This window comes from Podarcis pityusensis (assembly GCF_964106645.2).
Source record: "Podarcis pityusensis genome assembly, chromosome: 4".
Classification (NCBI taxonomy): domain Eukaryota; kingdom Metazoa; phylum Chordata; class Lepidosauria; order Squamata; family Lacertidae; genus Podarcis; species Podarcis pityusensis.
The window spans coordinates 36,261,248-36,280,110 of NC_138027.1; the positions used below are offsets into that span (position 1 = coordinate 36,261,248).

Consider the following 18,863-nt stretch of genomic DNA (forward strand, 5'->3'; position numbering starts at 1 on the left):
TAGGAGCTGCGGTTGGGAGAGGCACAGTGCAGCACAGGACCTCTCCCAACTGCTGCTCCTGTGACTGCCCTTGTGAGAGGTGGGCTGCGGCGGTGGGACCAGCGGCGAGAAAGGGCTCCTTTCGGGCTGCTCGTCCCTCCTCCACCACCACCCGCCTCACTCGAGTACAAGCCAAGGGGGGCTTTTTCAGCATAAAAAATGTGCTGAAAAAGTCGGCTTATACTCGAGTATATACGGTACATGAGATTCAGGACAGACCAAAGAGAAATGAAGGAAGAGTGTATATCTCAAGAAGATGGAGATCAAGAAGATTAGCTGATAGAGGCACTGTGGTAGCTTAATGAAGGACTTTGTATAAAGGACTAATGTCAAATTTCCCAGTCCCACTATTCCATGGTGCAAACTTTGATCTTTTGATGCAGAAATATATGATCTTGTTTTCTTCCCTATAAACTTATTTTTGTGCTGGGTTTGTTTGGGATTTATTAGGATGGTTTAATTGTTTTACATGTTTTACCTTTTATTTGCTTTTCACCTTTTTGATGTCACTTAATTTTTTGTTTTAAGTGACTAATGAGTCTAATAATGATGATGATGATGATGATGATGATGTTAACAAAAACTATTATTATTGATTGTAGAACATATTCTTTTCTACTGTCCACTGTACAACCAGCTATGTAAACACGTGTTATTCCCCTTTTTAGGTAGTCTAACGTCATGGCACAATGAAAATATCTGATATTAACCTGGAGCTAAGTGCAAGGATTAGTTAGCTGAGTATGTCAATAGTATCTATTAGAGTGGAGAATGGCATGGTTTAGCAGGAAGACACTCCAATTAAAATTTCTGTTACTATATATCTTATATGGCTGCTTCTTTGTATATATATATATATTTAAAAATGTATATGGATGTTTTAAGGTGGTCTACATCAGTAATGCCTAATAAAGGTTTGGCGAAAGAAATAATAATAATAATAATGTTCAAATATTTCAGACTGGGCAAAAAACTTTTTTTACCTCTCTCCCTCCCCCTCCAATTCTTGTTGAACATTGTACCTTATCACCTTATTTATGAAACTCAAATTCTTGTAATAAAATATTAACAATAATAAAACAAACAGTGAGCCTGAAGAAAACATTTTGAGAACCTGGAAGCTTGATCACTGCTTTGCATTGTTGGTTACTGTTTTTCTTCTGTTTTGTGGGAGGAAATAGATTCTGAAAGGGGTTAAAATGGTGCTTTGAAATAAGGAGCATGGTGAAGCACAAATAAAGGAGAAAAGCAACAGGAGGTTGCTGGGTGTGAAGTGGAAGCACAGAATTGTAGAGCTGGGAAAGACTCAGAGGGTCTAATCCCCTGCAATGCAGGAATCTCAATTAAAGCATCCATGACAGATAGCATGGAGTAGAGCCATTCATGGGGACATGAGGAAGAGAAGGCAGCTTTATTGGATATCACTAAATAAAAGAACAAGAAGAGGCTCCATGGCATGGAAGATGTCTATTAAGTGTCAAGGTGCATTTCATAAAGGTAAAGGTAAAGGGACCCCTGACCATTAGGTCCAGTCATGACCTACTCTGGGGTTGCGGCGCTCATCTTGCTTTATTGGCCAAGGGAGCCAGCGTACAGCTTCCAGGTCATGTGGTCAGCATGACTAAGCCGCTTCTGGCAAACCAGAGCAATGCATGGAAACGCCGTTTACCTTCCCGCCAGAGCGGTACCTATTTATCTACTTGCACTTTGACGCGCTTTCGAACTGCTAGGTTGGCAGGAGCAGGGACCAAGCAATGGGAGCTCACTCCGTTGTGGGGATTCGAACAGCCAACCTTCTGATCGGCAAGTCGTAGGCTCTGTGGTTTAACCCACAGCACTACCCGTGTCCTATCTTTTGTCTCATAATAGGCAGTTGAAACTTTAGGGCCCTAATATAATTTAATTTTTAAACGGCTTTGTGTTAGGGTGCTGGAGATAATGCATGACACTGCCTAATAATTGCACACATGTTTCCAGTATTCCCTGTTGTTCCTTTTTTTTACTTCTCGCAATTAAATTGTAATAAAAAGAGGGAGTTTTTGGTGGTGGTGGGGTGGTAAGGAGAGTCTCCAACTAAAGAGGACTTGCTGTCTTTACCAAAATGTAGGCAGTTCCCTGCAGAATCTCATTTGTTTCTAAATGAGAAAATACAGTGGTAGCAGTAATACCACAAGGCATCATCTCCTCAGTCCTACTGTTAATTGACCTGGTTCCTTTAAAACTTCTAACAACTGCACACCATGCAGTTGACGAAAAGCTTTTGCATTCATGCCGATACTTCTTTGTATTACATCAGGAAGCCTGCATTTTCTACTATCTTTCCACTATCATTCCACTTTGCTGAAAAGACCATTTTCTCTGCTTTAAAGCAGGATGTAATTGTTTTCATTATTTTTAAAAAAATACTTCCTCCATAATAATGGCCCGGTGTAGAAATAAGGTAGACGTGCATTGGCAGCCTCCCCAGGGTTTAGAAGGGAAAGCCAGATGAAAAGATTTTCTTTTCAGCTCACAGCAGAATCTGTACTGGGTAATAAAATATTTACATCAAGTAAGCAAGCTTATTTAGCCTTCCCTTGCCCTAATTAATTTTGAGGGTGGTGGGGAGATCATTTATACATACAAACATAGTGCCACTTTTTAGAAGTGGGCACTGGAGACAAGTAACTTTTAAAAAAATAATGCACTGACCACGTGTGGGGACTTTTGGTTAATTTATCTCTGATATTCCTCCCCTCCCCTCAGTAGCTAATAAACCGTTAAGAGGAACCGAACAGCAGTTAAACAACAACAACCAAAACATACTGTTTTCTGTTGATGAAGCCAAGCTGTTTAAGCTTACAGAAAAGGAACAAAAATAGCTATTATCTGAATAGCTAAGGGATATCCAGGGGTGAACCAGTTCCGATTAAAAAAAACAAAAACCTGCAATATTTTTTAAAAAGGGACTCAAGTAGACTTACATGCTCCCTTTTAATTTTTGCACTTCTGAGATCTTGTTCTTGTTGTTTAGTCATGTCCAAATCTTCACGACCCCATGGACCAGAGCACGCCAGGCACTCCTGTCTTCCACTGCCTCCCACAGTTTGGTCAAACTCATGTTTGTAGCTTCGAGAACACTGTCCAACCATCTCGTCCTGTGTCGTCCCTGTCTCCTTGTGCCCTCAATCTTTCCCAACATCAGGATCTTTTCCAGGGAGTCTTCTTTTCTCATGAGGTGGCCAAAGTATTGGAGTCTCAGTTTCAGGATCTGTCCTTCCAGTGAGCACTCAGGGCTGATTTCCTTAAGAATGGATAGGTTTGATCTTCTTTCAGTCCATGGGACTCTCAAGAGTCTCCTCCAGCACCATAATTCTGGAATCTTAGAAATCTTTGTTACAACTTGGTACACAAGTTGTACACCTACTCAGTCAAATGGTTTCTCTTTCTTTCTTTCTTTCTTTCTTTCTTTCTTTCTTTCTTTCTTTCTTTCTTTTCTCAGCGATGGCTATGAACAACTTTTACTGGAGAAGTTATCTGTGACCCTGGGGTGAAATCCACACTGAATACACTTTTATTTGTGAGGCATCATTGTACTGTATTTTGCAAACATAATTGCCACTCGAGGGGTACACTATGGAATACAGTGCCACCGGAAAGGGCAGTGAAAAAATGGGAAGGCCTAGGCCCTGTGGTAATTGAAATCTAAATCATGCACGTGCATGTTTACCTCTGCACCTGCACAGACAGTAAATGCACTTTAATGGACAGGTGTATGTCTCCATCAACTTGCATAGGAAAAAGAGAAAGACTGGATCCCCAGAAATGGCTTCTGGATGGTGGAGGAAAGAAGCTCACTCTCTTGCAAAGACCCTTAGAGTTAAAGGGATCTTTGTGGAAGAGTGAGATTATACCTCCTTCCCTGACCATTTCTGGGGATGCAGCCACTTGTCCACCACCACCCCAATCTTGTGCAAGTTAATAAAGAGAATGTTATCCCCAGTGCAAGCCAGTGGAGGAAGGAAGAAGAATCTGGACCCACAGAAATGACGAGGTGGGGGTTGAAAATCCACCTGAGAAAGAAAAATGCAATATATATATATATATTTAAATCATTAATGTAGAAAATTGCAGAAAACAGGGCAGAAGAGGCCAAATTACTACAAGCTGGGGTCTGTGTGTCAAGTGTCATGTAGCACCAGTACAGAGGGAAACCTGCTAATTTGTATTGAGGTCCATTTGAGTGGAAGTAAACCCCATTAAACTCAGTGGGACACTTCTGAGAAGTTATAATAGGATTGTACTGGAATAAGAGGGTCCAATGACTAAACTCATGATATGTTCAGGTGATTCAGAGCACTGCTCCTGAACACACATGCCAGCTTGTTTGTTCACTGGTAAACGGATTATTGTCATTATTCACAGGCCAGTTTACAATATAAAATTGTAAAATCAAAACACAGAATACATAACATAATAACAAAACAAAACAAAACAAAACCCAATAATCCCCTTCCCACAAACACATTTAATAGGCCATAGATTGTTTAATCAGCCAAAGGTCTGGTTGAAGAGGAACATCTTTGCCTGGTGCCTATGTACCATGTTGTCCTCTATTCTGAATTTTTATTTCATAGTACATTTTCTGGCTCAGTGAAGGCATCAAATGAGTTTCCCCTAGAAATACTTTAAATATCTTCGATGACAGGACTTTGACACTGAATGTGTGAAGTAATAAGATTTTTGTGTGTTTGCCAAATATATACTAGATTTACTTAACCCCAAAGTGTTTGGAAAGAGCAGCTGAAGTTGGTTGAAGTGGGAAAGGTTTCTCTCCCTGCCAGGCTGTAATCATATGCTGGAGAGGAACAGGGTATGGTAGAACTTTGGCCCAATATTTATTACAGAAGTCTGCATTCCAACACGTTGTATTTATACTCTCTGCAAGAATAAATATAGAAGGGGAACCCAGTGCTATAGTTCTGGAGCAGTGCAAATAGAGGTTTGTTTCACTGTCTCTGAAGAGGCACCCCATAGGGCAGAGTATGAAACACCAGCCCCATCCATCATTAAAATCTCATCATGACACCTTAATAGATATGTGTGCTTTCAGCAAATCATTATGCTCTGGGTTGCCAAGGGCACTTCGGTGGTACTTTTAGCTGCTATGCAAGAAGCCATGGATGGCACAGCCGCTCTAACACAAAACCTTATAGGTAAGTTTCTGCTGTACCACTGTGGGGATTTGGGCTGCTATGAGATCACCTTGTACCAGTGCAAGAACCCTATGCTCCAGGTCTATTTTATGGCAATGCCACCACATTTCCCTACTGATAGAAACTAGTTCATTAGGGACCACCATGCTATTTTACAAAGTTCTGCACAGATGTTTTATGCTATTGTACTATGTACTAGTTACTGGAAAACCATTTCTTTGAGTTTGAGGCACTGGCGGAGGAAGAGGGGGAGCGCACCGCCCTGGGCACCACGATCCTGGTGGGGTGCCATTGTGGCTGCCCCCGCCGCACTGGGCACCACGCATCATGCCCCCAGGACATGCGCCACGCCCCCAGGATGTGCACCAGCCATGCCTCCACCTGCTCTCTGCCCCCGGTGCACCACTGGTTGGAGGACTTACTGCAAAAATGTGGTGGGGTATTTATACAGAAAGTACTTCTGCATTTTGTGGAATTGCTATAGTCCCATATTCAAGCCATGTTGTTTTGGGTAGCTAATTCCAGAAAGGTAGCTGTATTAGTTAACCAGAATGCTTCCAATTGAACCCTCTGTAATGTGCATCGAAATGTACATTAGCAGGAGAGCAAATGCTCTTCCTTAAAAATTTCCACATTTATTACAGCCTTCGTAACTACATGAAATGTTATCCTTCTTCTTCTTTCTTTTTCTGTTCGTATCTAGTTCACATTTCAGTGCTACTTAGAAATACGTGTGTGTACACAGACATAGCTGATAGGTAAAGAATAATCGGGTCCTTGCATCTCACAAAGGAGGTTTTTAGCCCAAGAAAGCTTAACACCACAATACATTTGCTAGCCTTTTAAGTGCTACATGGATTGTGTTCACTTTTGTCACTTAGATACAGTTGGGTACATTAGATTTTCAAACAAAGACACGTCATTTGTCTTTGCTTTCAAGCTTGCTGTGTTTGAAGTGCTTATAAAAAAAATCAGAAGGGATATGTGTGTGTGTGTGTGTGTGTGTGTGAATGTTCACTAGTTGTGTCCTGACAGCCTACATCTTCCCCTAAAAGTGGTTTCATTCACATTCCTGAAGGTCTGTGTTGACTGGTAGTGTTCGCTTGTTACCGTAGCAACTTGGAGGGGTTAAAATGTATTGTTAGAAAGCAAAGCAAAAAGATCAACAGTGAAAGTCCCATGGGACATTTTTTTTTCCCATGATGGCATTTAGTGTACATTAGCAGGAGAGCAAATAACCTTTTTTATCAGCTGGAAAAATGTTCAGTCTCCAACCTGAGTTCATCCCAGTGAAAATTCTAAAAATTATGTGGTGTTGTTTTCTTTTTTAAAAAAAAAAAGATCAGGACTTTGGTGTGATGTTATTCAAGAGAGAAATGGCTCTAAACAGTGTTTCTTCTTCTTCTTGGCACTGTATCAGAATTTCAGGATTTGAAGTGCCAAATTGAAATGCCATTCTTCTTCCTGTACCCTCACAATACAATTTTATTGATGTTAGGGAATGGTTTTTCTCCTCCGTGAGCTTTTTTGGGGATTTTTTAAAAGATAAATGGTCATTAATCTATAAATATTATATGGATCCTTTATGTAACTTGCAATTTTTACATTTCTTTAGCGCCATCTAGTGGACTTAGTGTTGCATCCTTTAAATTAGAAAACAACTGTTTTCAACTTTAGCTCTAGATGAGATTTACAAATTTTAATTTAGAATATGAAAAAAAATATTTTGGCTGGATGCATGACTGCTCACATGCTGGAGAAAATTGCCAATCATTTGCCTTATGTTAAACAAATGCTGACAAAATTGAAGTCTATGATGGCAATTAGAGTGCAACACAGTTTATGGGGAGTTTTTGCATCTCTGTACATAGATGAAAATAGGGACATTATTGAGTATATGTAACACTCCTGTTTCATACATATTTCCCCCTATTGTGCAGAGTGAAACCATTATTTGTCTGCTTGTATGTATGTGGTCATTTATGCTGGTGTAGCCTTCCTGAGCTGGCTCCTGCAGTTTCTGTGTTGGCAAATTGAACATAGCAGTTTTCCAATTATATCATTACATTTATGTGTTCATTTGTGGCCCCCTATGGGTCTGCATTCTTCAGAATTTAAGAATGCTTAACAGACTGCTTATCTCTCAATACAGTGGTGCCTCGCAAGATGAAAAACCCGCTAGACGAAAGGGTTTTCCGTTTTTCGATGCGCTTCGCAAGACGAATTTCCCTATGGGCTTGCTTCGTAAGACGAAAACGTCTTGCGATTTTTTTCGCTCCCCCCCCCTTTTTCTAAGCCGCTAAGCCGCTAATAGCCTTTTAGCCGCTAAGCCGCTAAGCCTTTAATAGCCGCTAAACTGCTAATAGCGCTAAGCCGCTAATAGGGTTGCTTCGCAAGATGAAAAAACCGCAAGACGAAGAGACTCGCGGAACGGATTATTTTCGTCTTGCGAGGCACCACTGTAGATCTGAAAATGCTTATTATAGAATAGCTATCCATTCAGCAGTATTTACAGCCTGGGTTGGAGGATAACAGACAGATAGGAAAACTAGCAGTCTCCAAGTTGCCCAACAGAGGCAGTGTTTTGTCAGGGACTAGTAGTAGAAAATAGGAATGCCTTTGGTAAATTGGCACAGTGTGTTTGCTGCCAAACTCCTTATGCCCACAAAATTACTAGCCTGCAAAAGTTCTTATTAGTCATCTAAGAGACTAGTCAACTGTGTTTCCATGCTAGCTGCTGAAGAATGAAGCCCTCTGCTTCATGGCCACCATGGAAATACTAGCCTCTTCATCATTTTGGCATCTGTTGGAGACCTTCTTCTTTCAACCAGCCTTCTAGGTAGATATTTCTGTCCCAGTTGATGTCCATATTGGATTTGAAATTGTTATGAAATATTATTATTATTTGTTTTCTACCAAGAATGCTGTTGAAGGACTAATAAATCACCCAGTGTCCTCTGCTGCCCAAACATTTCTCTGCTGGTTATGTAAGATTTTCCTTCATCCATGATTGGCATGCAACCAAAATGGACTGTAGAGTATGAATGGCATAGTCCATCCCTTGTCTACCTGCCCAGTGAGGGCTTGTCCACAAATGAGCATTATTTAACTGTTAATGCAATTCCCCCAACCCTTTGGATTAGACTGAAGTAGTTCACACCCAAATGTATTTGAATTTGTATATGAGAAGCAATGTTGGTCTCCCATTCATGTCAGTAGGTGTCTCTTTTTGTGTTTGTTCCTGGCTTCCAAATGGTTGATTCTGTTATGCTAATTAAGTACCGAGGGGCATGTGTGCAGAAAACTGTGTGTGCACCTTGGGGGTTTATTTATTTATTTATTTTTAAATCGTCACAAAAGCACATAGTTATTCTGCATTCTCAGCACACACTTGTGCAGTTTACTGTGCAAAGCTGAGGGATCGAAACATAAGGCTGTACTCCTCCTTCAGGAGCAAGCTAGAAATAGTTATGAGCAGAGCCGAAGATTAAATGAAAGCAAATTTTCAGCAGACACTTGGTTTGCTTTGCAATAACTGGCGTAGACATTTTTAACTTGGCTTGCTTGTGCCGGTTTCTGGATTGGCACATATCAAAGGGCTCAAAACAATAGATAGATAGATAGATAGATAGATAGACAGAAAGAAAGAAAGAAAGAAAGACAAGCCTACACTCCATTGTTCAGAAGCACATTGGAAATAGTTTCAAGCACTACCCACAAAATGAATGAAAGCATGAAGGACATAGTGGGTGTGGAAAGGGGAGAAGCAGAAAGTGACAATTGATCCACCCACCCAAAAATGCTGAAACAAATTGGCACAAGGCCCCCTCAAAAAACAGAGGGTGGGGTGAGCCTTGGTAGCAGTGAGGACTCCTGAGACCCCAGGACCCCAGCATTTGCCTATGTTTTCTGCTGTGACTAGGTCAGAGGGAACCTATTGTTGCTCTTTCAACCTTTCTGTAATGTATGAATTCCGTACCACTGTATTTTAAATAAGTCAGTTCTTCCATTGACAAAGAAATAGCCTCATAATATAATTCAGTACACTCCACGGAGTTCAGTTAATTGTAATGCACTCTGAACCAAGCCGAAGGTGTGTTAGTTACTCTGGAGAGGACCTATAAATGAATCTGCTCTCGGCTGTGCCAATTTTGTCTTCAAGATAAGTGAAAATGGGTTTCCTAAATTGAACTGATTCTTCTACTTTACAAAATGTCGAGGCTGTTGTCCCCCATTGTTCTCCTAAAGCAGCTACTGCCCCAGGGATCTAACCAACTTTAGTCTCACTCTTTTAAAATGTCCATGAAGAAATCTTCCACCAAGTGCAGTATGTTGTACAAATAAAGGAAATGGATGTTTAGTTTACTTTTTCCTAGTAAATTAAATAATAAATTTACTAGATTTTGAAGACAAAAGTTCTTGTTTTTAGCCGTAGACAAACTATTAACTGGAATCCATAAATATAAAATACAGTGCATTAAATATTCCTTTCTCTTCCTTTTTAATAGGACTTGGATTGTACACAGTAAACACAGTATATGGAGATGCCATTATTTTGCCTTGCCATTTAGAAGTTCCTAATGATCTTAGGTTTGGAAAATGGAAATATGTAAGTATAGCTTATATCCAGTTATTTCTGTTATTGCAATGTGGGGACAAGTTTGTGAGACTGGTGGTGAGAATAAGTATATTTGATTTGATGCATGTTAAGGACTTGTCACGCTTAGGGAGATAAGAGCCATCAATATGCACTGAGTAAGTTTGAAATGTATAATTTGCTTGTTATAGAAAGTGATTCATTGCAGTGAAAAAGTTATCAGCATCTATTTATTATGTTCAGAATGTTGCACACACTGCTCCATTTTATGCTCACTACAGTAATGTGAGTTGAGTCAACAGAATCAATGAATGTGTTTCATTTTGCATCTGAAAGTGCATAGAGTTTACAAAGGGGACCTAATAAAGGCACAGCAGAGTGGTGATACAATTGTCGAGGTTCCCTGAGGGTACCGTAGGATAAACAAGCCGTTCTCCCTGATGTTAACAAAACCTACAATTGTGATGTATATCATGCTCAGGGTCACAGAATGACTTTCCTTGGTGGTCTCTGCAAAAATAGGTGTAGAGGAGTGTGTATGTGCATTGATGTGAATAAGCCCAGTGCAGTACACACAGGTTTTAGGAATGCAAAACGTCAAGCTGATGTTGGTATCAAACCAAAGTGTCAATGCAGTTGTTTGGTTGATACAGCAAAGTAACCAAAAGAAGACTAGGCTCTGATAGAGACCAACAAGTAGGGCTTGCAACAAAATGTTGCCATGTGGAGTGCTCCTGTTCAGTGTTCCTTCAAGGAAAGACCTTTCAATTCCCTACTCTATCACCTCAAAGTCAGTCAGGACTCCATAGCCACTGACCACACCATTCTTGATCTCTCTCTCTCTCTCTCCCCACCAGGGGGTTTTTAAAAATTATTTTGTGTACACAGCAAACAAGTTTTGCCAAGCCTTTTGATATCTCTTGATTGTGAGGGGTACCATTGTAGCTACTGAAGGACCAGGCACTTGGCGCATAGAGATCAGATTAAAGTAGACCTGTGACCAAATGTCAGAATGTGGTATGCTCTCTGTTCAGGTTTCCAGCCATTCAATTTCATTATACCTCTGTTTTTTCTTCCCCTACCCTCAGCAGTTTTTCCCCATTCAGTGCTTACTGAACATGCTCACTTCTCATTGGACTACCTTAGTATATATCTCTCTCAGTCTTTCCTCTAATAAATAATGGTGACAAGAGAGTTCTGGGGCTTTAAGATAAAATAAATGGGATAAATCACTGGTACGGATGGCACCCATCCAAGAAAACTGAAATGTGAAATTGTGATCTTCTACCAATAATACGTTCCTAAGACCGGTCACTTTCCAATTCTCATGTTTGGAAGCCAAAGTAACACCAATTTTGAAAAAGGGACCCAGGGAGATATGAAAATTGCAGGCTGGTTATCTTAACATTTTTCCAGAAAAAACTGGTGAAAGCATCATTGAAGATAAAATTACCAAGCATACAAAATAACAGATTTTGTTGGTGAACCAGCCTGGCTTCTACAAAGTAAATCCTATCTAACTAAGCTTCTGGAGTTCTTTGGGATTTGTCAAATAAGCATGTGGATCAAGATAATCCATTATACATTGTGCACTCTCAAACAGCTTGATAAACTAGGGTTGCCATATTTCAAAAAGTGAAAATCCAGACACAAAAGTTATTGAGCTTTGAGTTGTTGGGGGGTTTTTTGTTTGTTTTGTTTTTGGAGATTCTCAAAAATCACACTACCGACATGGGCTGCCATATGTCCGGATTTTAGTGATTTTTGCCCAGACACTGTTTACAAGGGCTGAATACTGGCTATGTCTGGGAAATTCTGGATGCATGGCAACCCTAGATAAACTCCCTCACTGAAGACTCCTGAGTAAACTTAGCAGTCATGGTATGAGAGGAGGGTTCCCCTTAAGAATCAACTGAAGAACCAGAATCAGAGAGTAGGAATAAGTGGACAGTTTTCACAATGGTAGTGGGGTCCACCAAGGATTTGTATTGGGACTGATGCTTTAAATAATGCTAAATAATGTTCATAAGTAATGTGGAGTTAGAGGTGAGCAGTGAGTGGGCCAAGTTAGCTGAGGACACCACATTTTTCAAGGTGCTATTATTAAAAACCTGCAAGGAGCATCCACCACCTCTCGTAGGAATCTGCAGTTGTATTGCTCTTGAATGAATGGTTGGTGCAGTGCCCTTACAAATCCAGTACGATTTAATCAGTTCATAATTACTTTCATGTAATTTTAGAGGGAGTACTAGATAGATAAGAATACACTAATAGACTTTGACTCTTTTATTCTAGGAAATGGCAAACAAGGCTTCGGAGTTTATTGCCTTCCGATCTGCAACCAAAAAAACCGTACAGTATGACGATGTCCTGGAATACAAAGACAGATTAAATCTCTCTGAAAATTATACACTATCAATTAGTAATGCAAGAATCAGTGATGAAAAGAGATTTGTGTGCATGCTTGTAACAGAGGACAATGTCTTTGAACAACCTACAGTAGTAAAGGTGTTCAGTAAGTACCAAGTAATCTTATTACCTACCAACAGGGATGTTCACTAGTGTGTGGCCTTTACATAGAAAATTCCTGGCATGAGATTTCAATAAACCATACAGATGGGTCAGGTGTTCTGTAATTTTGTTTATAGCATTCGTATAACCGAATTTTTAGCTACTGGTGTCTACAAGGGAACTTCAAATGTTCACTTCTGCTCCAAGCAAGCAAAGTGTTAAAGGCGTGATGGTGACAATTCTATATATGCATACAGATGAATCTCGATTTAAACTTAATTCACTTATGCAATTGCAAGCTTACACAGATTGCAAATAAATGGCAGGAGATCCTTGCTTACCAGGCTCTGCTCTGGGGGCGGTCATGAGATCTCGTCCACAGGGTTTCCCTTGCACGAAAATAGCTTCTACGCCCTGTACCTTGCTTACAGGCCCTGGAACATTCTCATGAGGGCTCTGGGAACCTCCCGCAAGATCTCATGGGGCTGTCCAAGATCTCACGGGAGCCTCCAGAGACCTTGCCACAATCCTGTAAGCAAGGTGGAGGGCTTGAAAACCCTTTCCATGAAGAATTTTCCCTTTGCAGAAATAGCTTTGTTTTGGACTGCAGTCAAAGAATATATAAACATTAGGGACAAGCCCCAGTATACTGCTTTGTTTACTGAATGGAAAATTGGTATATAAATGATTTTAATTAATGAGATAAATAATATAATACTTTCCTCAATACTTCTTTTAGCCTGTAAGAATGGGCTGCAGAAGTCATAATTGCCTTATTGATTGATTGGATTTATTTACCGCTCTATAGCCACAGGTCTCAGGGCGGGTCACAGAATAAAATCAGAATATAAAACCACAAAATACATAATCAAAATGAAAACAATAACCCCCATAGGCTGCAGTGTAGTTGTTAACAGTAATTATGCAATTTCAGCAGTTAAGGTGCCAAACATCTTACCTCAAGTCGCTTGGAATGTCTTTTTCTGATGGACCTTGCTACCATCTGCATCTTTTCCCACCCCACTGCCCTTTGGTCCTAATTATCAAAGCAAGGCCTTAAAAATGCAGAGTTTTGAAATGATGACAGACGAAATCTAAAACTGTTTGTGCTATGTAATATATAAATTTTAAAATGGCTATTAATAAGCACTCCCATATCACCAGTTGTTATAATTTAAGCATTTGCTTTCTCCTCTCTTGCTGATTGTTCTAAAATCCTGTAAACAGTGCTTTGAAAACTGCCTAAAATTAAGAAATGTCTATTATAATTGCAAATCTGGGATTATTTTTTTTGCAGGTAAGTTTAATTTTTCCACTGTAATGCTGCCCTAAATGCATTCTGAGTAAAAATGCATAAACTTTAAATAAAGGGATAGCACTTTAACCTTATTTTTTTAAAAGGGGAGATTTATGACTTCATGGTTAATCTGCTTTCCGTATTGATGGTTTCTGGTAATCAAATGAATCAATGTTTTATTACTGAATTAGTAGCCCAGAGTGTACTTTAACAGAAACACCTCTGTCCATGCAAGCTTTAAGACATAGACTTTATTTGTACTAGACTAGACTGTCATTCCAAACCCAGAGGGTGATAGCACAGAAAACGGTTTGCCCCAGTGTATGTACAGTAAGTGAGACAATTGCAGCAAGCTTGTTCTTTTGTTACAATCTCACTAGCATATTAGGGATGTAAGATTGTGCCAGCAGAGCTGGATCTTTGTTGCCAAAAGGCCTTTAGTCATTTAAACCCACTACTACCTACTACTGTATTCTGATAGCCTCTAAAGAATCTAAGGAATATTTGGTTGTTCGTTTAGTTGGCTGGTTTGGTTGTTCATTGTCCAGCTACCCAAGATTGTTATAACTGGAGATATTCAAGATGGATTACAATGAGCATCAGGTTGCTCAGTTTAGGGGTTTTTGCATCATTTCCCCATGAAAACATTATTTCCACGTAACAAACACCACCACCACCATCATGTGTGAAGCAAACCTAGTTTTTGTTATAGTTGGTAGGAAGAAATCATTTGTGCTTCATCTGGATGAGTGAATTATAAGAATACGGGAGCTGCTACATGTAGCAAAGCTAACCAATAGTGTAAGAGTAAGAGAAGGTAAACAATAACGTACTTATTGAAAAACGGAGTGATTTCATCATCTATGGATTCACTCATATATAATACTGGAAACAATTTAACCATTTATAGAACAACGGGTGTTTCTCTGTAACTTACCACTTGTTTTGCTTACACCCTTTTCTCTCTTTTCCCTTCCCTTTTTGTTATTAAAGCTAAATACAGTATGTATGTTTGAATATCCTTCTTATTTATATGTTTAGATTTTCCTTTTGTATGTTCACATCATGATGATGATGATGATGATGAAGATGGCATGTAACTAAATGTCTGGAAACATAGCTCAAATCTTAACAATTTATGATGTGATAGTTCAGTATTTATTTATTTATTTAAATTACAGAACAACCATCACAACCTGAAATTATAAGTCGAGCAACATTTTTAGAAACAGAACAGCTAAAAACGGTAAGTGAGCCTTCTCTGTTAAACTCCTTCCAATTGTCTGCTTTTCTCCCCATGTTGTAAGCAGCCATTGTAAACAATCATCAATACAAACTTTCCTGGGCTAATTAATACAACCTGCAAGCTCCATACAAATGTATATTGTTATCTCCAAACCCAAAGTTTCTGAGGAACATACATAAAACCCTAATGGTTGAAACAAAAAAGGGGTTGATAAATAAATGAAACAAAATACTGGATAGGATTTGGCCTATTATGGATTTGTTACTTGAGTGTTCTGTATTAAAGAGAATTACGTAATACCCCTAACCTTGCTATATAGTAAAACAGTAAGGCTGTTGTCAGCTGCAGTTCACATGGCCACAATAGCTCCAGCATGACAACAGAACAGCAGGCAGCTCATCAAGCAAGCAGCACAAGTAGCAGGGGACCCAAGCAAACTGTTCAAAGGTGGGTAGAAGGGACTTCAGAGGGTGATTTTGTAAACTGCTCTCTGAAGCTACACCCACCCCCTTTAAATTGAGGATTGTGGCGAGATGTTTAGGATTTGGGTTGAACTGTGTCTGGATGAGATGGAACAGGTTGTGTGGGGTTATAAAGGTTGTCAGGTGTAAAGGAATGAAGGGTTGGCCAGCTGTGGGGCAAGGGAGTTGCAAAGTTGTTGGTGGGGTTGGCTAACAGGTGCAGCAACCCCTATTATTAAAAATTAATGTTATAATTAACTTAAGACACAGTGTATGCATATGAAAAATCCACCAACCTTTGAGTAACTCACCGCCATATAACAAGCAAGATAAGGCTGTAGTAACAAAAACTTTTATCATTGGTTCTAGCAGACAATGACCCTTAGTATAATAAAGTGTTGCTATAGTTCCCAACAAAGGAGCAAATGGAATTTTATTGCCTTGGTGTGCCTAGGATGTTTCATATGCTATGGCCCTCAGTGCTTAAATGAGTGATGCTGTTGAATGAGACAACCATGCATGACTCATTTATGCTCCTTATTGCCTTTTACACAGCCATTTGGTTTTACCGTAATTCCTCCTTTCAATAAGTCCCAAATTAAGAGAGTAGGTTTTCTCTACCTGCTTGGGATAATGAAATAAGAGCCACTATGTCTATATAAAGGAGTGCTGGCATTTGCTGATTTCTATTAGGGTGGGGAAGAAGGTTGCTTAACTGCATCATTTATGTAGTGAATAAATAAAGCGCATCCTTGTTTTACCTGTTCCATTTTGTAAATATTGAACCTGAAAGAAAACACACAGGTCCCAGTTCAAATGTTAACATTATTGTTGGGTTACAGCTGCTGCATAAGAAACATCATTTGTTGACCCGATGAAGTAACTGATTTTTCCCATAGACACTGCCAATCAAAAGCAGATGAGAGCTCAGCAAATGCCAACATACAGCTTTTTGGGGTTCTCCTGTTTGTTTTTGTGATTGTACAAACAATACAAATCTGACTAGCTACTAACTTAACACTACTTAACACATTCCCCAAAGAAAATCCAGAGAGAAGTTTTTTTCAAGCAATGATCAAACTCTGGCAGAACAAGTCTGCCATTAAAATCTGCCATATAGAAGCTAATACAGTGGTACCTTGGGTTACATATGCTTCAGGTTACAGACTCCGCTAACCCAGAAATAGTGCTTCAGGTTAAGAACTTTGCTTCAGGATGAGAACAGAAATCGTGCTCCGGCGGTGTGGCGGCAGCAGGAGGCCCCATTAGCTAAAGTGGTGCTTCAGGTTAAGAACAGTTTCAGGTTAAGTACGGACCTCCGGAACGAATTAAGTACTTAACCCGAGGTACCACTGTAATTCCTCCCCCACCCTAATTGTTATTTCTTATTGTGTAAGTTGCTTTTTGAAGAAGGTGGTTTGGGATGTTCAGCACACCTTATACCTATAAATCCTGAAGAGACTCAAATAATGCTGTTCAGATTCCTGCTTTTTCCAGATACTGCCACACTAAGAGCATCAATGAGGGTGACCACCATAAAAGCCCATTTGTTTTGTTAATTCTTCCCCCTACCCAGTGATTTCCCCTCACTTTTGATTTAGGCCCAAGCAGCATGGGGCAGGACCTTCTTTCTTATATCAGCTGGAAAGGACTGGTGAATCTTTCCATGTCCTGTGTCTTACCTCTGAGCATTTGGTTGCTCTAGTCACTTTTCTAATACTAGAAGTGAGCTGGGAATAGGGCTGGGGAAGTGGGTGGAGCAAGAGACAGGTAAAGCAAAGAAGAAGGGGAGGATTGGTGCTTCTTATGGACCTCTTGGGGAGATACTTGGAGGGGAAATATGTCCATCGTTGTTTCATCCAGTTTGACTCTCTGTACTATAATATTAAACCAGTTGTCAGGTAAGTTGCCCTCTATAGACAAGCAGCTTCTTGTCGAAGAAGAAGAAGAGAGAAGAAGAGTGTGGAATGATGGCCTCAAGAGGGATTTATCTGTACTAGCCCCTAAACTGTGGAACTACCTTTCCACAGAGGTGCATCTAAGCAATCTTTGTGGGACAGCTTTTGCTGTATACTGAAGACAGACCTCTTTGATACCTTTCAAATACCTTTGATAGTTAAGGCATTTTGTTTTGAGGCACCAAACTCTCTTGCTGAATTTATACTGTTCAGTTATATTTACATCATCTTTATGTGTGTTATAGTTAATGGTTTTATTTGCTTTTATAATTGTATGTTTTATTGTTGTAACCCATTCTGGATGGGTAAGAAATACTACTACTACTACTACTACTACTACTACTACTACTACAGCAGCAGCAGCAGCAATGCAGAGAACAAATTAAATTCCTTGGATATGTTGGAACCAATGGCTATAAATGTAGCTATAAATGAAGACAAAACTGTAATAATTTGAACATTCTTTGCATTTTTAAGCTTGGGGAATGTATCTCTCAAGATGGTTATCCAAAGGGAAACCTTACGTGGTTCAAGAATGGAGTTGTTTTGCAGCCCACTGAAGAAGGTAAGTTTTAGAATTGAGTGTGAATTCTTCTTATTTGCATTCCTTCACAAATTGGTGTTGGCTCATATCATTTTAGCAGGTCATTTAGACAATTCACAATTAGACTGCATTTATCCATCTTTATCAAAAATGCTGTACTTAGTTCTTTGACTGCATCTTGATGTTGTGATTTGATATACACATTTCTCCCTCCATCCCCACAGTAACTCGACCCAGAAAATGTAAGGGTTTTAAAATGTAATTAGTGTACAAAATATTATTTTGATAATGTCATACCTGGAAGTTTTTGATCCCAATAATGTGTAACAGCTATACCTTAATCCTAAATATTTAGGATTAGGTTGTACACACTGCCTGCCTACTTTCTTCTTTTTTTCTGCAGTCTGCCCAAAAGTGGCAGTTCATTTTTAAGAGTATCTGTGACTGTCACATCATATATTTAAAAATATCATTAGGACAGGCTGAAAAAACAACAACAGTCAACAGTTGTTCAAGTTGGTGAAAATCATACATTTTCTTTCAAAAGCTGTTATAAATGAACAAACAAAAGTGAATCAAACAACTGGACTCTACACCGTGATATCTTCTTTGGAATATAAGCCAACAAAGGATGATACAAATGCACAGTTTACCTGTTCGGTGACATATTTTGGACCAACAGGACAAGAAACAATACGGTCGGAATCAGTAGCCTTTGACATTCACTGTAAGTCCATAAATACCTGTCTTTATACCATTTAAAGACCATCTGTTTGCTTTGAGGGATCCTCCTATTATTGTTTTGTGGTGGTTGTTGCTTTTGGGATTGGTTATCCCTAGCACATAAATTTGCAGTTTTCATTGGATTAACTAATTAGGGGTCAGGAACTGACAGGAAGGATGGCGAACAAATAGGTTGCCCTATAGTTATTTAGGGAAGGCGTCACTGCAGAAGGGTGTTTTGAGGATGGGTTTGACTTGTTAAGACTGTTTCAGGGACATGGAGCAGTGTGGA

At 39.5% G+C, this 18,863-nt stretch overlaps 1 protein-coding gene across 5 annotated transcripts in view; it reads left to right on the plus strand.

The window, feature by feature from the left end:
- Positions 1-18,863, plus strand: part of ALCAM (activated leukocyte cell adhesion molecule) — a 122,193-nt gene that overhangs the window by 64,286 nt on the left and 39,044 nt on the right. For all 5 annotated transcript variants that reach the window (XR_013985311.1, XM_081002707.1, XM_081002706.1 and 2 more), the window contains exons 2-6: positions 9,743-9,843; positions 12,127-12,346; positions 14,821-14,885; positions 17,782-17,869; positions 18,396-18,575. Coding sequence is in view for 4 of the 5 variants with exons in the window: in XM_081002707.1 (XP_080858833.1) it covers positions 9,743-9,843; positions 12,127-12,346; positions 14,821-14,885; positions 17,782-17,869; positions 18,396-18,575 (654 nt within the window). In the remaining variant the exon portion in view is untranslated. The remainder of the gene's footprint in view (positions 1-9,742; positions 9,844-12,126; positions 12,347-14,820; positions 14,886-17,781; positions 17,870-18,395; positions 18,576-18,863) is intronic.